We start from the raw sequence: 14,790 nt of genomic DNA on the forward strand, positions 1-14,790 counted from the left end.
GCCCTCTGGGTTGATGCCCCTCATTCCTGCCCTCTCCTCTACCCTAGGAACTCGCCAAGAGGACCCCCGGCAAGCACCCCGACCAGCCCGCGGTCCAGAGCGCCCTGCAGGCCATGAAGACCGTCTGTTCCAACATCAACGAGACCAAGAGGCAGATGGAGAAGCTGGAGGCCCTGGAGCAGCTGCAGTCGCACATCGAAGGCTGGGAGGTGTGTCTGGGGCAGGAGGAACCTTCTGGGCTGGGGATGGGCCCGGGGGGGGTGCACAACTTGGGTTCAGACTGTGGTCTGGGCACCAGATTTGGCCTGTAGCATATTTTGTTTGTCCTCCATGGTGTTTGCAAAAAAAAAAAAAAAAAAAAAGTTTAATTATTTTTCAATTAGGTCCACATAAAAGTCTAGATTTAAAGTTTCTCTTAAAAAATTGGTAACACTGGGTCCCCATTTTCCATGGCGACAGCCTCTGGAGCCTCTAGTTTTCCTCCATCCCCACCACTCCCCAGTCACTCTCCTTCACATGTTGCCTGCCTGCCTGGTGTCCCTTGAGCTTTGGATGCCAAGGTCAAGGGTAGCTTTTAAGGGTTCACTCCAGGATAGAATTCTGGCATTGACACTCCCTTACTGGGTGACTGTAGGCAAGTGTCTTAACTTCTCTGAACTTTGGTTTCCTTATCTATACCTGCATATAGTTGGTACTCAGTAAGTGATAGGTATGGATATTACTATGATGATTATCAAGGGATGGGATTCTTGAGATCTTCTGTTGTGTCTTCCTTAAATTATTAGAGCTGTCCTAAAAAATCTTCAGAATGAAATGGGAAAATCTGAATAAATAAAAAAGTCAATATCTGAGTAAGTACAGCTGGAATGGGAGATTAAGACTAAAGAGGAAAGACTCTTGGACACATAATTCTCTGAATCATCTGCCTTAGACCCTTTGGATTTTCTGGCCCTTGCTACATTTGGGATTTCCACTTCATCTCCCTGGGTTGGGGAGTCCTAAATGAGACTGTATAGCTACGAGGTTGAGGGTATGGCTGCAGAGGGGAGGGACCTGTGTTCTGGAGGAGGTGGGTGTTGTGGGTTAGCGTTTGTCATGTACCCACTCTCCTCTGCCTGGCCTTCCTGCCCGGCTGAGGCTGGAGAACAAATAGTTGCATTTCTCAGACTCCTTTGTAGCTCAGGTTTGGGATACGATTGGCCAAGATCAGATCCAGCTGCTCGAGATTTGGAAAGCAGGAGTGGGACGGAGGCTACCCTTGTGCTGTTTATGCAGCGAAGCACAGCCGTGGTTGTGTTTGGCTTTCTGTGATAGCGTTTGCAGAGGGCCCGGTTTCCAGCTCCTGAGTGTCAAGAGGAAGGGCATCCACTGTCTTGTTGTTGGTGTGTATCTAGCAGGATGGGGTGGCTTTGTAGCTGATAGTCGAGGCAACAGCTTCTGAGGGCCTGGAAGCAACTTGGGCAGCGTTTCCCTAGAATATCAGCTCGGGCAGGTGGTGCTCTGATTCTCCTTTTCCCCAGTTGGAGCAGAGGCAGTGGCTCCCCTGGAGGGCCAGCTCTACAGTGTTCTTGGTTTTCTGGCAGCTGTGATTCTAGGCTCTTCTAACCCCTCCAAGGATTGGATAAGGCCTCCATTTCTTTCTGCTTAAAATGCATAGCTTGGTTTCTGTTCCTGCACCTGAAAATTGTGTCAGGATGTGTCCTCTAAGGAATCACATTTCACCTTCATGATGTCAGAGCTCTGATTTGGTTTCTTGTGATCCTCTCAGCCTTCCCCTCTATGGTTCCATGATGGCAGCAGCTCCAGGCATCATGTGTTCCAAAGCAGGAGGAGACAGGGGCTCAGCCAGGGCAGTGAGGGGGAGCGCTCCTCCCTAGTGGAGGAAAACCTTTCCCAGAAGCCCCTTTCCAACTCATTGGCCAGAAGTGCATCACTTGGCCACTCTCAGCAAATATGCTAACCTAAAGAGCACATAGAGTGGACACATTTAAACATCTGCCTGTTTGGGCTTTGAGCTTCCTGGCAGCCAAGGTAAAAAGAGCAGGACACCTAAGTTACTTAACATTCATTGCCAAAAAAGGAACAAGCTGAGCAATTCTTCTGGGTGATGGAGAGTTTCCTGGCATCCAGCTAGAAGGGAAATTTCTCACGTGAGCCCCTGTGAAGAGAGTATTAAGCAAGCAATTTGGCAACCAGAGCAGAAGTGATTTCCAGATGCCTCCTGGTAAGGGCCTAGGGAAATAGGAACTTGGGGCCCTTGTTGACCCTGAAATATCTGCAATTTGAGAGTGGCCCTTATTTTGATCTCTGTCGCTGGGTACAGTAGGAAATAAAGTGACCTAGAATAAGAATTGCTGGCAATTTATTGAGCACCTATTACACATTTTCAACACTAGAAGACAGGGCAGTTGTTATCCCTATTTTACAGATGAGAAAACTGAGGTGCAGGGTCTTGGCTTTGGGGCCCAGCCTTTTTTTTTTTTTTTAGTTTATTTAATTAATTTATTTATTTTTGGCTGCATTGGGTCTTCGTTGCTGCACGTGGGCTTTCTCTAGTTGCGGCAAGCAGGGGCTACTCTTTGTTGCGGTGCACACGCTTCTCATTGCGGTGGCTTCTCTTGTTGTGGAGCACGGGCTCTAGGCACGTGGGCTTCAGTAGTTGAGGCACATGGGCTCAATAGTTGTGGCTTGTGGGCTCTAGAGCACAGGCTCAGTAGTTGTGGCACACAGGCTTAGTTGCTCTGCGGCATGTGAGATCTTCCCGGACCAGGGCTCAAACCTGTGTCCCCTGCATTGGTAGGCGGATTCTTAACCACTGCGCCACCAGGGAAGCCCCCAGCCTTTTAACTTACAGATTATCCTGCCTTACGCAAGTTTGTCCTACTCTCCTGGCCTCATTTTCCCCTACTTGTCTAATTTCAGAAATACCATCTCTGAAGTTATCTCCTGGCGTCATTGTGAGGGTCAAGCGAAGGGTAGAACACGAATGTTCTTTGGAAAATGTGAAATGGTTTTCTGAATAGTAGAAAGGTTTTTAAGTTTAATCCTCAAGGTGGCTTGGGAAAATAATACGTTCTAGCTAGAAAAAATAATGTTTAACAGTGAAGCTGCTTGTAATAGCTTCATGCCCTCAGTAGTTAGAACCTTAGGGGACAGTATGACTTACAGGTGTAGTTCACAGTGAATGATGGTGGTTGCAAATCCTGATTTCTGATTCTCTCCTTGATCCTTTCTAATCTTTTTGTTTGACCTCTTGCCAGTCTGATTAGAGGGCTGTCATCTCTCTTGGAATATGGCTGACAAGGGACTTATTTCTGGAGGAAGGGGAGTCTTTTCTTGGCTACTTTCTTGCTGTGGGCTTGGGCTCGCATCATTAGTTTGATCTCCAATCTCTGGGGTTTTTTTTTTTTGTTTTTTGTTTTGGCCTGATCCTCTGTAAGCCAATTGTCCTTTTTAGTTGTGGGACTGGTTTAGTTAAAACCGGATAAGTTAATCCATAAATCCATTTTACTGAGCACAAGTAAACGGGAGTATGTCGCAATACTGTGGATGTGAGTGTATGAGCCCACCCCCTCTGCTTGGTGGGGTACCTTTGCCTCAGTTTCCTCATCTGTACAGTCTGGCTAATGGCAGGATGCCCCATGGGTCACTTGAGGATTCAGGGAGTGGATACATGCAAAGCGCTCAGAACGGTGCTTTCTTTATTGGATCAGAGTAAACGCTCAATAAACGTCAGGAGGAGCTGTGGCAGCAAAGCAGGATTTCTTTCTTCATTTTTTTTAGATGAGAAAACATCATGCAACTTTGCCTAGGGCTCATACCAGTGTGGGCTGACCCTCCTGCAGAGGGACACTCCGGACGTGGGCCCCGCAGACTTTCGTGAGAAGCTCACGGTCATAAAAAGAAGTGCATGTTCTTAATAAGAAAGAAATAGAACACACCACTCTTGCTGGCTCTGGAAGCCCTGCTTTAAGAGACCATCAACTGCACTCACCCACGAGGGACAGAAGGAAATAGGGGTGAGAAAACATAAGACCATTAAAAAGAAGGACCATAAATAGAAGTTCTTGTATGTTCTTCCCACCCTCCCTGGGATGCCTTGTGCTCTCGCCCCTTCGAAGACCCCTGCTCTAGACCAACAACTGCATAAGAAAACCTTCAGGTTACCTTCTAGGAGGCAGCACAGGGTAGTAGAGGTGAGTGGATAGGATGGTGGGACCACCTGTCTGGGTTCAGGTCCCAGCGCACTCACTGACCAACTCTATGACCTTGAACAAGTCCCTTCACTGCTCTGTGCCTCAGCTTCCTCATCTGTAAAATGAGAGTTGTAAGGATTAACGGAGTTTTGTAAGATCCTTAGAACAGGAGTTGGTGGGTGGAAAGCCCTCTGCCTGTGTTAGCTTTTGTCATCTTCTCTGACTGTCACCACTTCAGTTCTGCACTGTCTGAAGGAGGACTCCAGCCCTGACTGGTGGACGCCTTGGTGCTCAGCCTCTTCCCTGTGTATCTGATCCTTAGCACCACCCCTGACCTGGGTTCAAGGATTCCGGGGAAACCGAGTGTCAGCCGGGCTTTGTAGCAGGCCTGGGGTGGAAGGGGCCTCCCCCTGTAGTGTCCTTGGCATTTCAGATGCAGTTTGCTGGGTGGTCCTTGGCCAAGGCCTGGGAGGCAGCTTCCCAGGCTGGGTGTGCTTCTTCTCTGCCGTCCCCTGACATTGGTCTAGGTCTGTGTGACCTCCAGGCTCTTGGGCCCTACAGCTGGGCCAGGTACTAGGTTCATATACAGTAAGTCTCCTACATATGAACGAGTTCCGTTCCAAGAGTGCATTTGTAAGTCCAGTTTGTTCATGAGTCCAACAAAGTTAGCCTAGGTACCCAACTTTTTTTTTTTTTAATTTATTTAATTTATTTATTTTTGGCTGCGTTGGGTCTTCATTGCTGTGCGTGGGCTTTCTCTAGTTGAGGCGAGCAGGGGCTACTCTTCACTGCAGTGCGCGGGCTTCTCGTTGCGGTGGCTTCTCTTGTTGCGGCTTACGGGCTCTAGAGCGCAGGCTCAGCAGTTGTGGCGCATGGGCTTAGTTGCTCCGCGGCATGTGGGATCTTCCCAGACCAGGGCTCGAACCCGTGTCCCCTGCATTGGCAGGCAGATTCCTAACCACTGCGCCACCAGGGAAGCCCGGTACCCAACTTTTACAGATAACGCCAGACACGAAAACTAAGTTACGTGATTGGACATGCAAACACATGTTCGCATCTTTGAAAGTTCGCAACTTGAAGGCTCGTATGTAGGAGACTTACTGTACAAGCAGCCAAAATCTCCCTTTGGAGCCTGGAAGGGCTGGTGGGTGGACATGAGTGAGGTGGAGGAGACAGGAAGCACATGGTCTCGAAGGAACTGTCGAGTTGCTCTGTGCTCTGAGCTGGCCCATGGGCCACTGATGGAGTCTCATCAGCCAGGGAGTCACACTCTCCCTGTTTGCAAGGATGCTGGGGCTCCAAGGGGCTCTTCATCCCCTAGCCCCAGGGCAGCAGGGGCGCTACCTCGCTGGGTCGCTGTGCTGTGGGCATCACATATCTGCCTGTGGCACGCGAGCGTCCAGGCTGTGATTTCTGTTAACGGGTGTGTGCCTCTGTCCTGGGCTGCACAGCTCTTGATTGCAAAGAAGCTGGTTTCCCAGGACCCCGAGTGGGCCCCAAAGGGGGTCTCTGGCACCATTGGCCAAATGGATTTGCTGCTTCTAGCCGGCCCGTGGGCACAGAGCAAACCAGCTCTGACAGCAGTTGGGGAGACTGCAGTGGGCAGTTAGAAAACACCCTGATTTCTGAGTTGCCAAAACCAGTTTCCCATACTGGGTATCAGAAATAATTGAGTTAGCAGATCTTTCTGGGGTATGAACTCCTTGTCAGTTCTGGGCGTTGAGTGTCTGGGGAAAGAGATTCTATGAAGAATTCTCCTTCTTTCCTCCCGAAGTTCATTTCCAGGCAGAGATAGCATCACGTCTCTTTGTTTCTCCCTTCACCGTGATCTGCAGGTTGGTGAAATGAATTTCCCCTAAAATGCCACTTTTGCATAATATCCCCTGGGCCTAAATGTCAGAGGCACCCCCTTGCCCACCTATTGATGGGGTCTCCAACCTTATCTTGATGTATTTAAAAGTACATCAAGTATTTAAAGTTGGCGGCTGTAAGAAAGAGAGACTTCAGTGGCTTAAATGAGATAAAAGTTTATTACTCAGTAGTGATGCAGGCTTGGGGTGGGTCACCTCTGCTCCATTTGGGCCCTGGTCCCTTCCAACGCCTTCCTCCGTCCTTTGCTACGGTGTATTCCACTACCGTGGCCATCTTCCAGCCTATGGCAAGAGGAGGGAAGAGAGGAAAGGGAGGGAGGCAGTTTTCTCAAGGAAATGATGTAGAAGTGGGGCATACTGGCCATAATGTAGTCACGTGACCACGCCTGGCGCAAGGGATGCTGGGAAGTGGACACTGTGGTTGGGCAGCCATGTGCCAGCTGAAACTCCATTCCTGTGACGGAAGAGGAGCACGGATTTGGGGACCCTCCAGGGGCTTCCTTAGCCGGCATTCTGTGCCCTCCAAGGTCTCTTTCCAGCTTCCTCTCTGTTAGCACTTTGGGCTCTCTCTGCCCCTGCCTTGGTCCCCCCAGAGTTCCAGATGGACCTGTGTGGTCCCTGGCTCTGAGGACTCTTCCCAGCAGGGACCTTGCCTATCCCTATGCTCAGCCTCTTTATCTTCGCCATCCTCCCAGGCCCACCTTGCCCCTCCCCGGTGCCTTTCCTGACCACATCGCCCTGAACCCCATGGAGGTTCAGTGAACGTCATGCACACCTAACATCTTGGTCATTTAGCGTAGATGACCAGGTAGAATTTGGGAACTGTTCCCATCTATTCTCACATCCTGAGCTAGAGAGGGTGCTCTCAGAACCCTCTGCCCCTGGTGGAGCTCACATTGCCTTGGTCACCTGTTCTGCAAGCATTTATTGAGCACCTACTGTGTGCCAGAGAGTGCAGTAGGTGCTGGGAATACCGTGGCAAACGCTTGATAGATGCTTGATAACGCTTTCTGTCCTTATGGAAGTGGCATTCTTGTGGAGGAGATGAAGTAACAAGTCGAGACACAAATAAATAAGGGGGGGGAGGAGAGAGGCAAAAACCCAACCAAGCAAAAAACCAACAAAACCCATAACAAAACCAGATGTCAACTAGGGCCGTGTGAGCTGAGTGAGTCCTTTCACCTCGCTGAGCCCCAAGTCCCTGTTCTGTGAAATGGTCATCTCTGTATGCTCCTGCCAGCATTGTTCTGGCACACTCACCAGAGGGAAGCCGTCGATCAGGTTGTGTTGGGTTTCCGTCGGATCACAGATGTGCCTCCAGTGGTGCATTGAGATTTTGGGGGTGCGAGGGAGGCAGGTGCAGGTTCTGTCTGTGGGAAGGAAGGGGGGCATTCCCAAGGGAGCTCCTGGATTTGCCAGCTCATGCACCGCAACCCCCCATCACTCTCCCAGGGCTCCAACCTCACGGACATCTGCACCCAGCTCCTCCTGCAAGGGACTTTGTTAAAAATCTCCGCGGGCAATATCCAGGAGAGAGCCTTCTTCCTCTTTGACAACCTCCTTGTCTATTGCAAGCGGAAATCCAGGTGAGTTGCTGGGGAGACTGGGACTGGGCTGCCCGGGTGGGCTGGGAGGCTGGGACAGGGCTGCCTGGGTGGGTCAGGAGGCTGGGATTGGGTTGAACTCTTGACATAGGCTTGTCACTTCCCTCTCTGGGCCTCCCTTTTCTCTTCCGAGTTGAGGGATTTGTTCTAGATCAGCACTATCCAAGAACATCGGTTATTTAAAATTTTCTGGTAGTCACATTAAAAAGAGCAAAAGAAATAGGTGGAATGAATTTAAATAACGTATTTCATTTACCCCAATATATCCCCAAATATTATTATTTCAACTTAATCAACTTACAAAATTTATTAAATAGGTATTTTGCATTCTTTTTAAAAATTTACACTAAAGCTTCAAAATCTGGTCTGTATGTTACACTTACAGCACATCTCAATTTGTACTAGGCACCTTTTAAGTGCTCAGTAGACACCTGTGGCTTGTGGCTGCCACAGTGGACAGTGTAGGTCGAGACGGTCATGGAAGTTTGGAGAGTCTTTGTGCCACCAGAATCCTGTGATTCTAAGATCCAAAGGTAGATGGTTTGAGGGGAGGGAAGTCCTCTCCTGTTAAGTTTTTTGAGGGAAAGATAGTATCTCTGTCATCTTTGTGTCTTTCACTGGAGCTTCTTAAACTTTGTAGAGTGAATGGATGGGTGGATGAGTGGTAGACTGGTGCGGATGTATGTATGATTGGATGTCTGGGCAGATGGGAGGAGGGATAGATGGGTAGTTGCAGGTTTGGGAGATGAATGGGAGTGATTGTGGATGTGTGTATGAACTGATTCGTGGATGGATGAACGAGTAGATGAATGAGTGAGCAGTCAAGTGGTTGGAGGTTTAGGAGATGGCTGGATGGAGGGGTAGATAGAAAGTTGGGGGAATCTGTGAATGTTTGGGTAGTTGGAGAAATGGAAATGAAGACATGATGAGCTGGCAGAGGTTGTATTTATTTATTTATTTAAATATTTATTTATTTATTTTCATTTGGTTGTGCCGGGTCTTAGTTATGGCTCGCGGGCTCCTTAGTTGTGGCACGCGAACTCTTAGTTGTGGGATCTAGTTCCCTGACCAGGGATTGAACCCAGGCCCCCTGCATTGGGAGCACAGAGTCTTAACCACTGCACTACCGTGGAAGTCCCTAGGAGAGGTGTATTTAAATGAAAGGTGTGTTGGGGCCTTTATGTATGGTTTGTTGAGTGAATGGGTAGATGGATGGATGGTTGGATGGTCATAAAATTGGGAGGCTGAGTGGGTGGTGGAGGTTTGGAGATTAGTGGATGGATGATCAGTTGGATGGGTGTGTTGAAGGATGATTGGTTGATAGTTGCCAGGGTGGTTGGACTCTGGTATGGAGGTTGGTTAATAGGATGGTTGAGTTGATGGATAGGTGGATGAATGATTGGAGAGAGGGAAAGTTGGGAGACGGAGGGGTAGGGGCACGAGTGGATGGTTGGATGCATGAGTGGGTGGGTAGATTGGTGGACCAAGAGAATTCTTGCCTTTCAGTTTTCTCGCTGAGGAGGTAGAGGACAACTGACCAGTGCAGCCCTTTTTGAATTAAGCTTCCTGTTATTTTGTTTTAGGGATGAAATGGTGACTTTCCAGAGGCTTCTTTACTCTTTTATCTAGCAAAAGTTAGGGCTGAGGGTAGGTCCAGCTCCTGGGTCCTACTGTCAGCATCACCTCCAACTTCCATTGTGGCTCTGGGCTTGTCACTTACTGTCTGTCTGAGCCTCGTTTTCCTTGTCTGATTCTGCTGGCCTCCTAAGGTGGTGGTGAGGAACCTTTCCACAGGATGAATGATGGGCTTTCCGTGTGAGTGTGGGGAAGCTTCTCATTGTCTTCCTCCTCCAGCCTGACCTCTCTGAGCCTCAGTTTTCTCTTCTGTAAAATGGGGTTGATAAACCCCTTCTTACAGTAGCGTTTGCTTAAGAGCCAAGCTCCTTACTGTTGAATCCCTGTTCAGCCATTTCTCTAGCTCTGTGACTTTGCCTCTCTTTGCTTCAGTTTCCTCATCTGTAAACCAGGATGAATTATCATGTATCTTGTACCATGTACAAGGGCAAACATGTTAAGTGTGCCTGGCACATAGTAAGTGCCCAGAATAAGGAGTAGCTGCTATTACTGTTCACTTACCTCCACATGTGATGTATTCCTAATTCGGTGCGATCCCACGGGTGCACCACCTGGCACATAGTAGGTGCTTTAGCCACAGGCCCCTCCCCTTCCCCCCTTTCCTCCCTGTTCTGGGACTTGGCCCTTCTGGTCAGAGACCTCCATCTCCCTCTTTCACCATCTCTGAGTGGCTGGGTCAGTGTGTCTCTTTCTCATTTGATATTTTATTCCCGTTAGTCTGTCTGCATCTGTCTCATGTCCTCCTATCCCCCCATCAATGCCCCCCCTTCTCCTTCCTCCTTGCTTCCTGCCTGTTCTCACTGGAGCCATCCTGAGAGTCCTTCGGCAATACCAAGGCCACTGCCAGCGTCCACCCCTAGTCCTTCCCCACCACCCGCTGTGGGCTGTCTGAAGCAGGCACTTTTCCCAGAACACTGGGGTTTAGAAAGCAGAATGTCCCTTCAGGCCTCTGTGACCTCCCAGCCTGGGCCACGTTTGCTCAGCCTTCAGCCACCCTAGCGTGGGCCCTTCCTCCGTTGGAGCAGCAGCAGCTGATGCCGATCGTACTGGACACCCAGTGGGTCGTCTAGGGCGCACGCACTCTTGTAAGGCCGTTTCCTGCCTCAGGCCTGCAAATGAGCTGGGCTGGCTGGAAGGAGAGGGCACATCTGTCGCCTGGGAGAACCTGGCAGGCGGCCTCCGTCCCTGCTCTGGGTGAGGAACCAGAGGGCTGGGCTCTGAGAGGTGTCAGAGGGATTGGGCAATGGTGGATGGAACTCCCAGCCTGGCTCTAATGTATCACAGGAAACGCCTGACGCTGGTAGGTGTCTGTCTACGGTCGTGTCTTTGCCTGGGTCATGCCAGGCACTGCCTGTCTGGGTTGTGGGTCAGGGGAGGTCTCTGACTCAGAGTGCTTCTGGTCTGATTCAAAAGCAGAGGCTCCTTGGATATCAGAAGTGGAAGGGAGAGTTTTAAAAACGCACCTCCCCGTTCTTCAGAAGGCAAAACTGAGACACAGAAGAGCTAAGTCTCATGTATCTCGACTGCTTGTTTAACATCTTAGAGGCGTCAGCAGCGTGTAGTGGTTAAAGACTCAGAGACGCTGCTGCTTGCAAGCTGTGTGACCTTGGGCAAGTTATGTCAGCTCTTTGTGCCTCTGTTTTCCTGTCTGGTTAATGGGGATGAAAGCAGTCTCCATCTCATGAGGTGGTTTTTATAGATTAAGATAAAACATGTAACATGGTTAGAATGATGCCTGGCACATGGTATGTAAGGTAGAAGAAATCTAAATCTGTATCTTCCCTTGGGTGTGTCACAGACAGCTTACACTTAACTTGGGTCTAAAACAAGACTCTTCATTTTCATTGTAACTCCTGCTCCAAACTTCTTCCTCGAGTCGTCGTCATTCCCAGTAAATGGCACCATCATTTACCTAGGATCTCAGGCCAGAATCTTAGTTGTCCTTGATTCTGACCTGCCTCACCCCCCATCACCAGCAAGTGCTTTGCATTCTCTCATCAAACGTTGGTCAGAACTTCAATGTAATTATGATAAAAATTCCAGGAGGGAGGTTGTGTGTATATGTACGTAAATGATTTTAAAATTTACATGGAAACAGAAAGAGACAAAAATAGCTAAGACAGTTTTGAAGAAGGACAAAGCTGGAGGACTTTTATTACTGATACCACGGCTTACTATAAAGCTATAGTAATTAAGACAACGTAGTATTGGTGTAAAAACAGAGAAAAAGATTAATGGAATGGAGTAGTGAGTCCAGAAGCAGACATACATGTAAGCGGTCATTTGAATTTCAACAGAAGCACCAATGAGGTTCAATAAATGGTGCTTGGTCAGTTTGATATCCAGTGGGAAAAACGAGTCTTGACCCCTTACTTCACACAGTATACAAAAGTCTTCCTCAGATGGATTATTGATTTAACTGTGAAAGATAAAACAATAAAGCTTCTAGAAGAAGGCATAGGAAGCTATCTTCATGATCTGGGGGTAAGCAAAGATTTCTTAAATTGGACAGAAAGTATAATTATAAAGGAAAAATAGATTTATCAGACTACCTTAAAATTAAGAACTTCTGTTCATCAAAAGACACCAAGATGAGAGTAAAAAGGCAAGCCACAGAGGAGGAGAAGATCTTTGCAATCCACTTTGCAAAGGACTCATATCCAAAATATATAGGCAAATTTGGCCCTCTGCCTATTTTTATAAATAAAGTTTTATTGGCACACAGCCATGCCCATTCATTTTTGTGTTGTCTGTGGATGCTCTCATGCCTCAAGGGCTGAGTTAAGTAGCTGTAACAGAGACCATATGGCCCACACAATTGAAAATGTTTACTCTCTGGCCCTTTTTCAGATGACATTTGCCGAGCCCTGCTATAAATCATTAAGAAAAAGACAGACAACCCAACAGAAAAATGGTCAAGGGACAGTCATTTCACAGGTGGAAGACACCAGATGGCCAATAAACATGAAAAAGTGCTCGGCCTCATTACTCATCAGGGAAATACAGATGAAATCTTTATTAGAGACACTCCTCTCTGCCGCCAGAATGGCCAAAATGAGAAATTCAATACCAGTTATAGAGGATGTGGAGCAACTGGAATGTCCCTATGCTGCTAGGGGTGGGAGAATTGATACGGCTTGGCAGTATCTACCAAAGCCGATCGTATGCATTCCTTTTAACTGAGCAATTCAACTCCTAGGTAGATAACCCGAAGAAATGCACACATATGTTCTTCATAAGACATGTGCCAGAACATTCACAGCAGCACCAAACTGGAAGCAACCCAAATGTCCATCACCATCACCCTGTGTGATTTCACGTATGTGAAGTTCCAAAACAGGCAGAGTGAATCCATGAGTTTAGACGTCAGGCTAGTGGTTACCCTTGCAAGGGGTAGTGACCAGAAGGGGGCGTGATGGAGGGCTTTTGGGGTACCTTCTGCCCTCCTGTATTGGAAGGTATATTCTCAGAGACTTTGTTTTGTTCCCTGCTGCAGCCCTAGCACCTAGAATAGAGCTTGGTGCCCAGTAGGTATTTTCTTGAGTGCCTATTGAATGCGTGGGTGAGTGACTCCCCTGGTCCCAACTTGGTATCCTTCCCATACGAAGCACTGGTCAGATTGTTTGTTGAGTGACTAAATGGGTGGGCAAGAGAATTCACCTGAATGAATGAACGAATGGTGGGTAGGTAGATGTAAGTGGATGGATGGATGGACTTCCTACTCCAAGTTCCTTTCCATTCTGCTTTTATTTCAGGAAGTTCCTGTTTGTCAGACACCCTGAGAGTCTCTACCCATTTTCTAGCCTAGAAGAGTGGGTTTCTTTTGCTTCTTGTTGGTTTCACATCCACATCTCCTGTTGGCTCAGAAGTAGCTCTGGGAGGTCAGCAAGGCTATTAGCCCATTTTCCAGATGAGGAAGCTGTGGCTGAGAGTGGAAAAGTGACTTGCTCAAGTCACCCAACCACCAGCCAAAATGCCATACTTCTGACCTGGTTCCCGCACTTCTCGTGTCCCCGGGCGCCCTTCTGTGTTACTGCCTTGCTTCCCTTTGCTCTATTGAAGACGGTTGAGCCCCAAGGAGAGGAGGCATAGGGGACATTGACTTCCCACTGTCTTTCAGGGTCACTGGGAGCAAGAAATCCACCAAGAGGACCAAATCCATCAACGGCTCCCTGTATATCTTCCGGGGTCGAATCAACACTGAAGTCATGGAGGTGGAGAATGTGGAGGATGGGACAGGTAGGTCCCCACCCATGCCCTGCCTGAGCCCAGCCCCCCTGCACCACAGCACAGTCTCTGCTGCGGTTCACCAGTTTTTTCCTTTGATCGGGAAAGATAACCTGTTCACAGAAAAGTGCCTAAAACATATGCACATAAAGCAAACCCCGGGGTGGTCACCATTCAGGTTAAGAAATAAACTGCTGCCTGCACCCCAGAAACCCCCTCACACGCCCCTCCCTGGCCACAGTGCCTCCTTCCCCCCAGAAGTAACCACTCTCTGAATTTTGTGATGATTATTTTCTTGCTTTTTAAACACATTTTTACCTCCTAAATGTGTATTGCTAAACATTTTAATTAAAATTTCTGTTTTCGAACCTTATTTAAATGGTTATATGATTACAAATACATATAAAATTATATATATGTATTTATTATTATTATTGCTTCTCACTGTGTTTCTCTGGGTAGCACTGGCCCAGAATGTGGATTCTTTTTTTTTTTTTAAATTGAGGTTTAGTTGATTTACAACATTTTATTAGTTTCAGGTGTACAACATAGTGATTCAATATTTGTATAGATTGTACTCCATTTAGTTACTACAAAATAGTGGCTATATTCCCCTGTGCTGTACAGTATATCCGTGTTGCTTATCTATTTTATACATAGTAGTTTGTATCTCTTAATCCCATACCCCTATCTTGTTCCTTCCCCCTTTCCTCTCCCCACTGGTAACCACTAGTTTGTTCTCTATATTATATAAATGGTCATAAAATATACTGTATATTCTTCCGCATCTTGCTTCTTTCACTCAACCCCATGGTGGTGAGAGTCATCCGCGTTTCTGCATGTAGCTCTCTGTAGCTTGTCAGTTTCCATTGCTGTGTAGTTTTCTCTTGCACAGATAGTCCCCAGTTTACCCATTCCTTTTGTGAGGGACGTTTGGGTTGTTTCTGTTGTTCACCATTATAAACAGTGATCCTGTGAGTATTCTTGTGTGTACACCTCTTGGTGTATTTGTCCTTGAGCTTGTCCAGGACAGGGGTTCTGGATTGGTTTTGAGATACAGACCCCTTTGGCAGTCTCACGAAACCTGTGGACCCCTCCTCAGATTCAGGGTATCGCTGGCTGCAACATTCCTGGATAATGTCGGTCTGTTTTCAGAGAGGTTTGCCAATTCCCATCCCAGCCAACAGTTTGTAAGGGCCCGTGACTTGGCATCATCAGGCTTACACTAGGGTTTTATGTAGCCCAAGTGCCAGCATG

General features: G+C 47.9%; 1 protein-coding gene across 2 annotated transcripts in view; it reads left to right on the forward strand.

Moving 5' to 3' along the window:
* Positions 1-14,790, forward strand: part of PREX1 (phosphatidylinositol-3,4,5-trisphosphate dependent Rac exchange factor 1) — a 192,380-nt gene that overhangs the window by 117,810 nt on the left and 59,780 nt on the right. For both annotated transcript variants that reach the window (XR_014254955.1, XM_082430786.1), the window contains exons 6-8: positions 48-209; positions 7,520-7,653; positions 13,427-13,545. Coding sequence is in view for 1 of the 2 variants with exons in the window: in XM_082430786.1 (XP_082286912.1) it covers positions 48-209; positions 7,520-7,653; positions 13,427-13,545 (415 nt within the window). In the remaining variant the exon portion in view is untranslated. The remainder of the gene's footprint in view (positions 1-47; positions 210-7,519; positions 7,654-13,426; positions 13,546-14,790) is intronic.

This window comes from Balaenoptera physalus (assembly GCF_965194825.1).
Source record: "Balaenoptera physalus genome assembly, chromosome: 16".
NCBI classification, from domain to species: domain Eukaryota; kingdom Metazoa; phylum Chordata; class Mammalia; order Artiodactyla; family Balaenopteridae; genus Balaenoptera; species Balaenoptera physalus.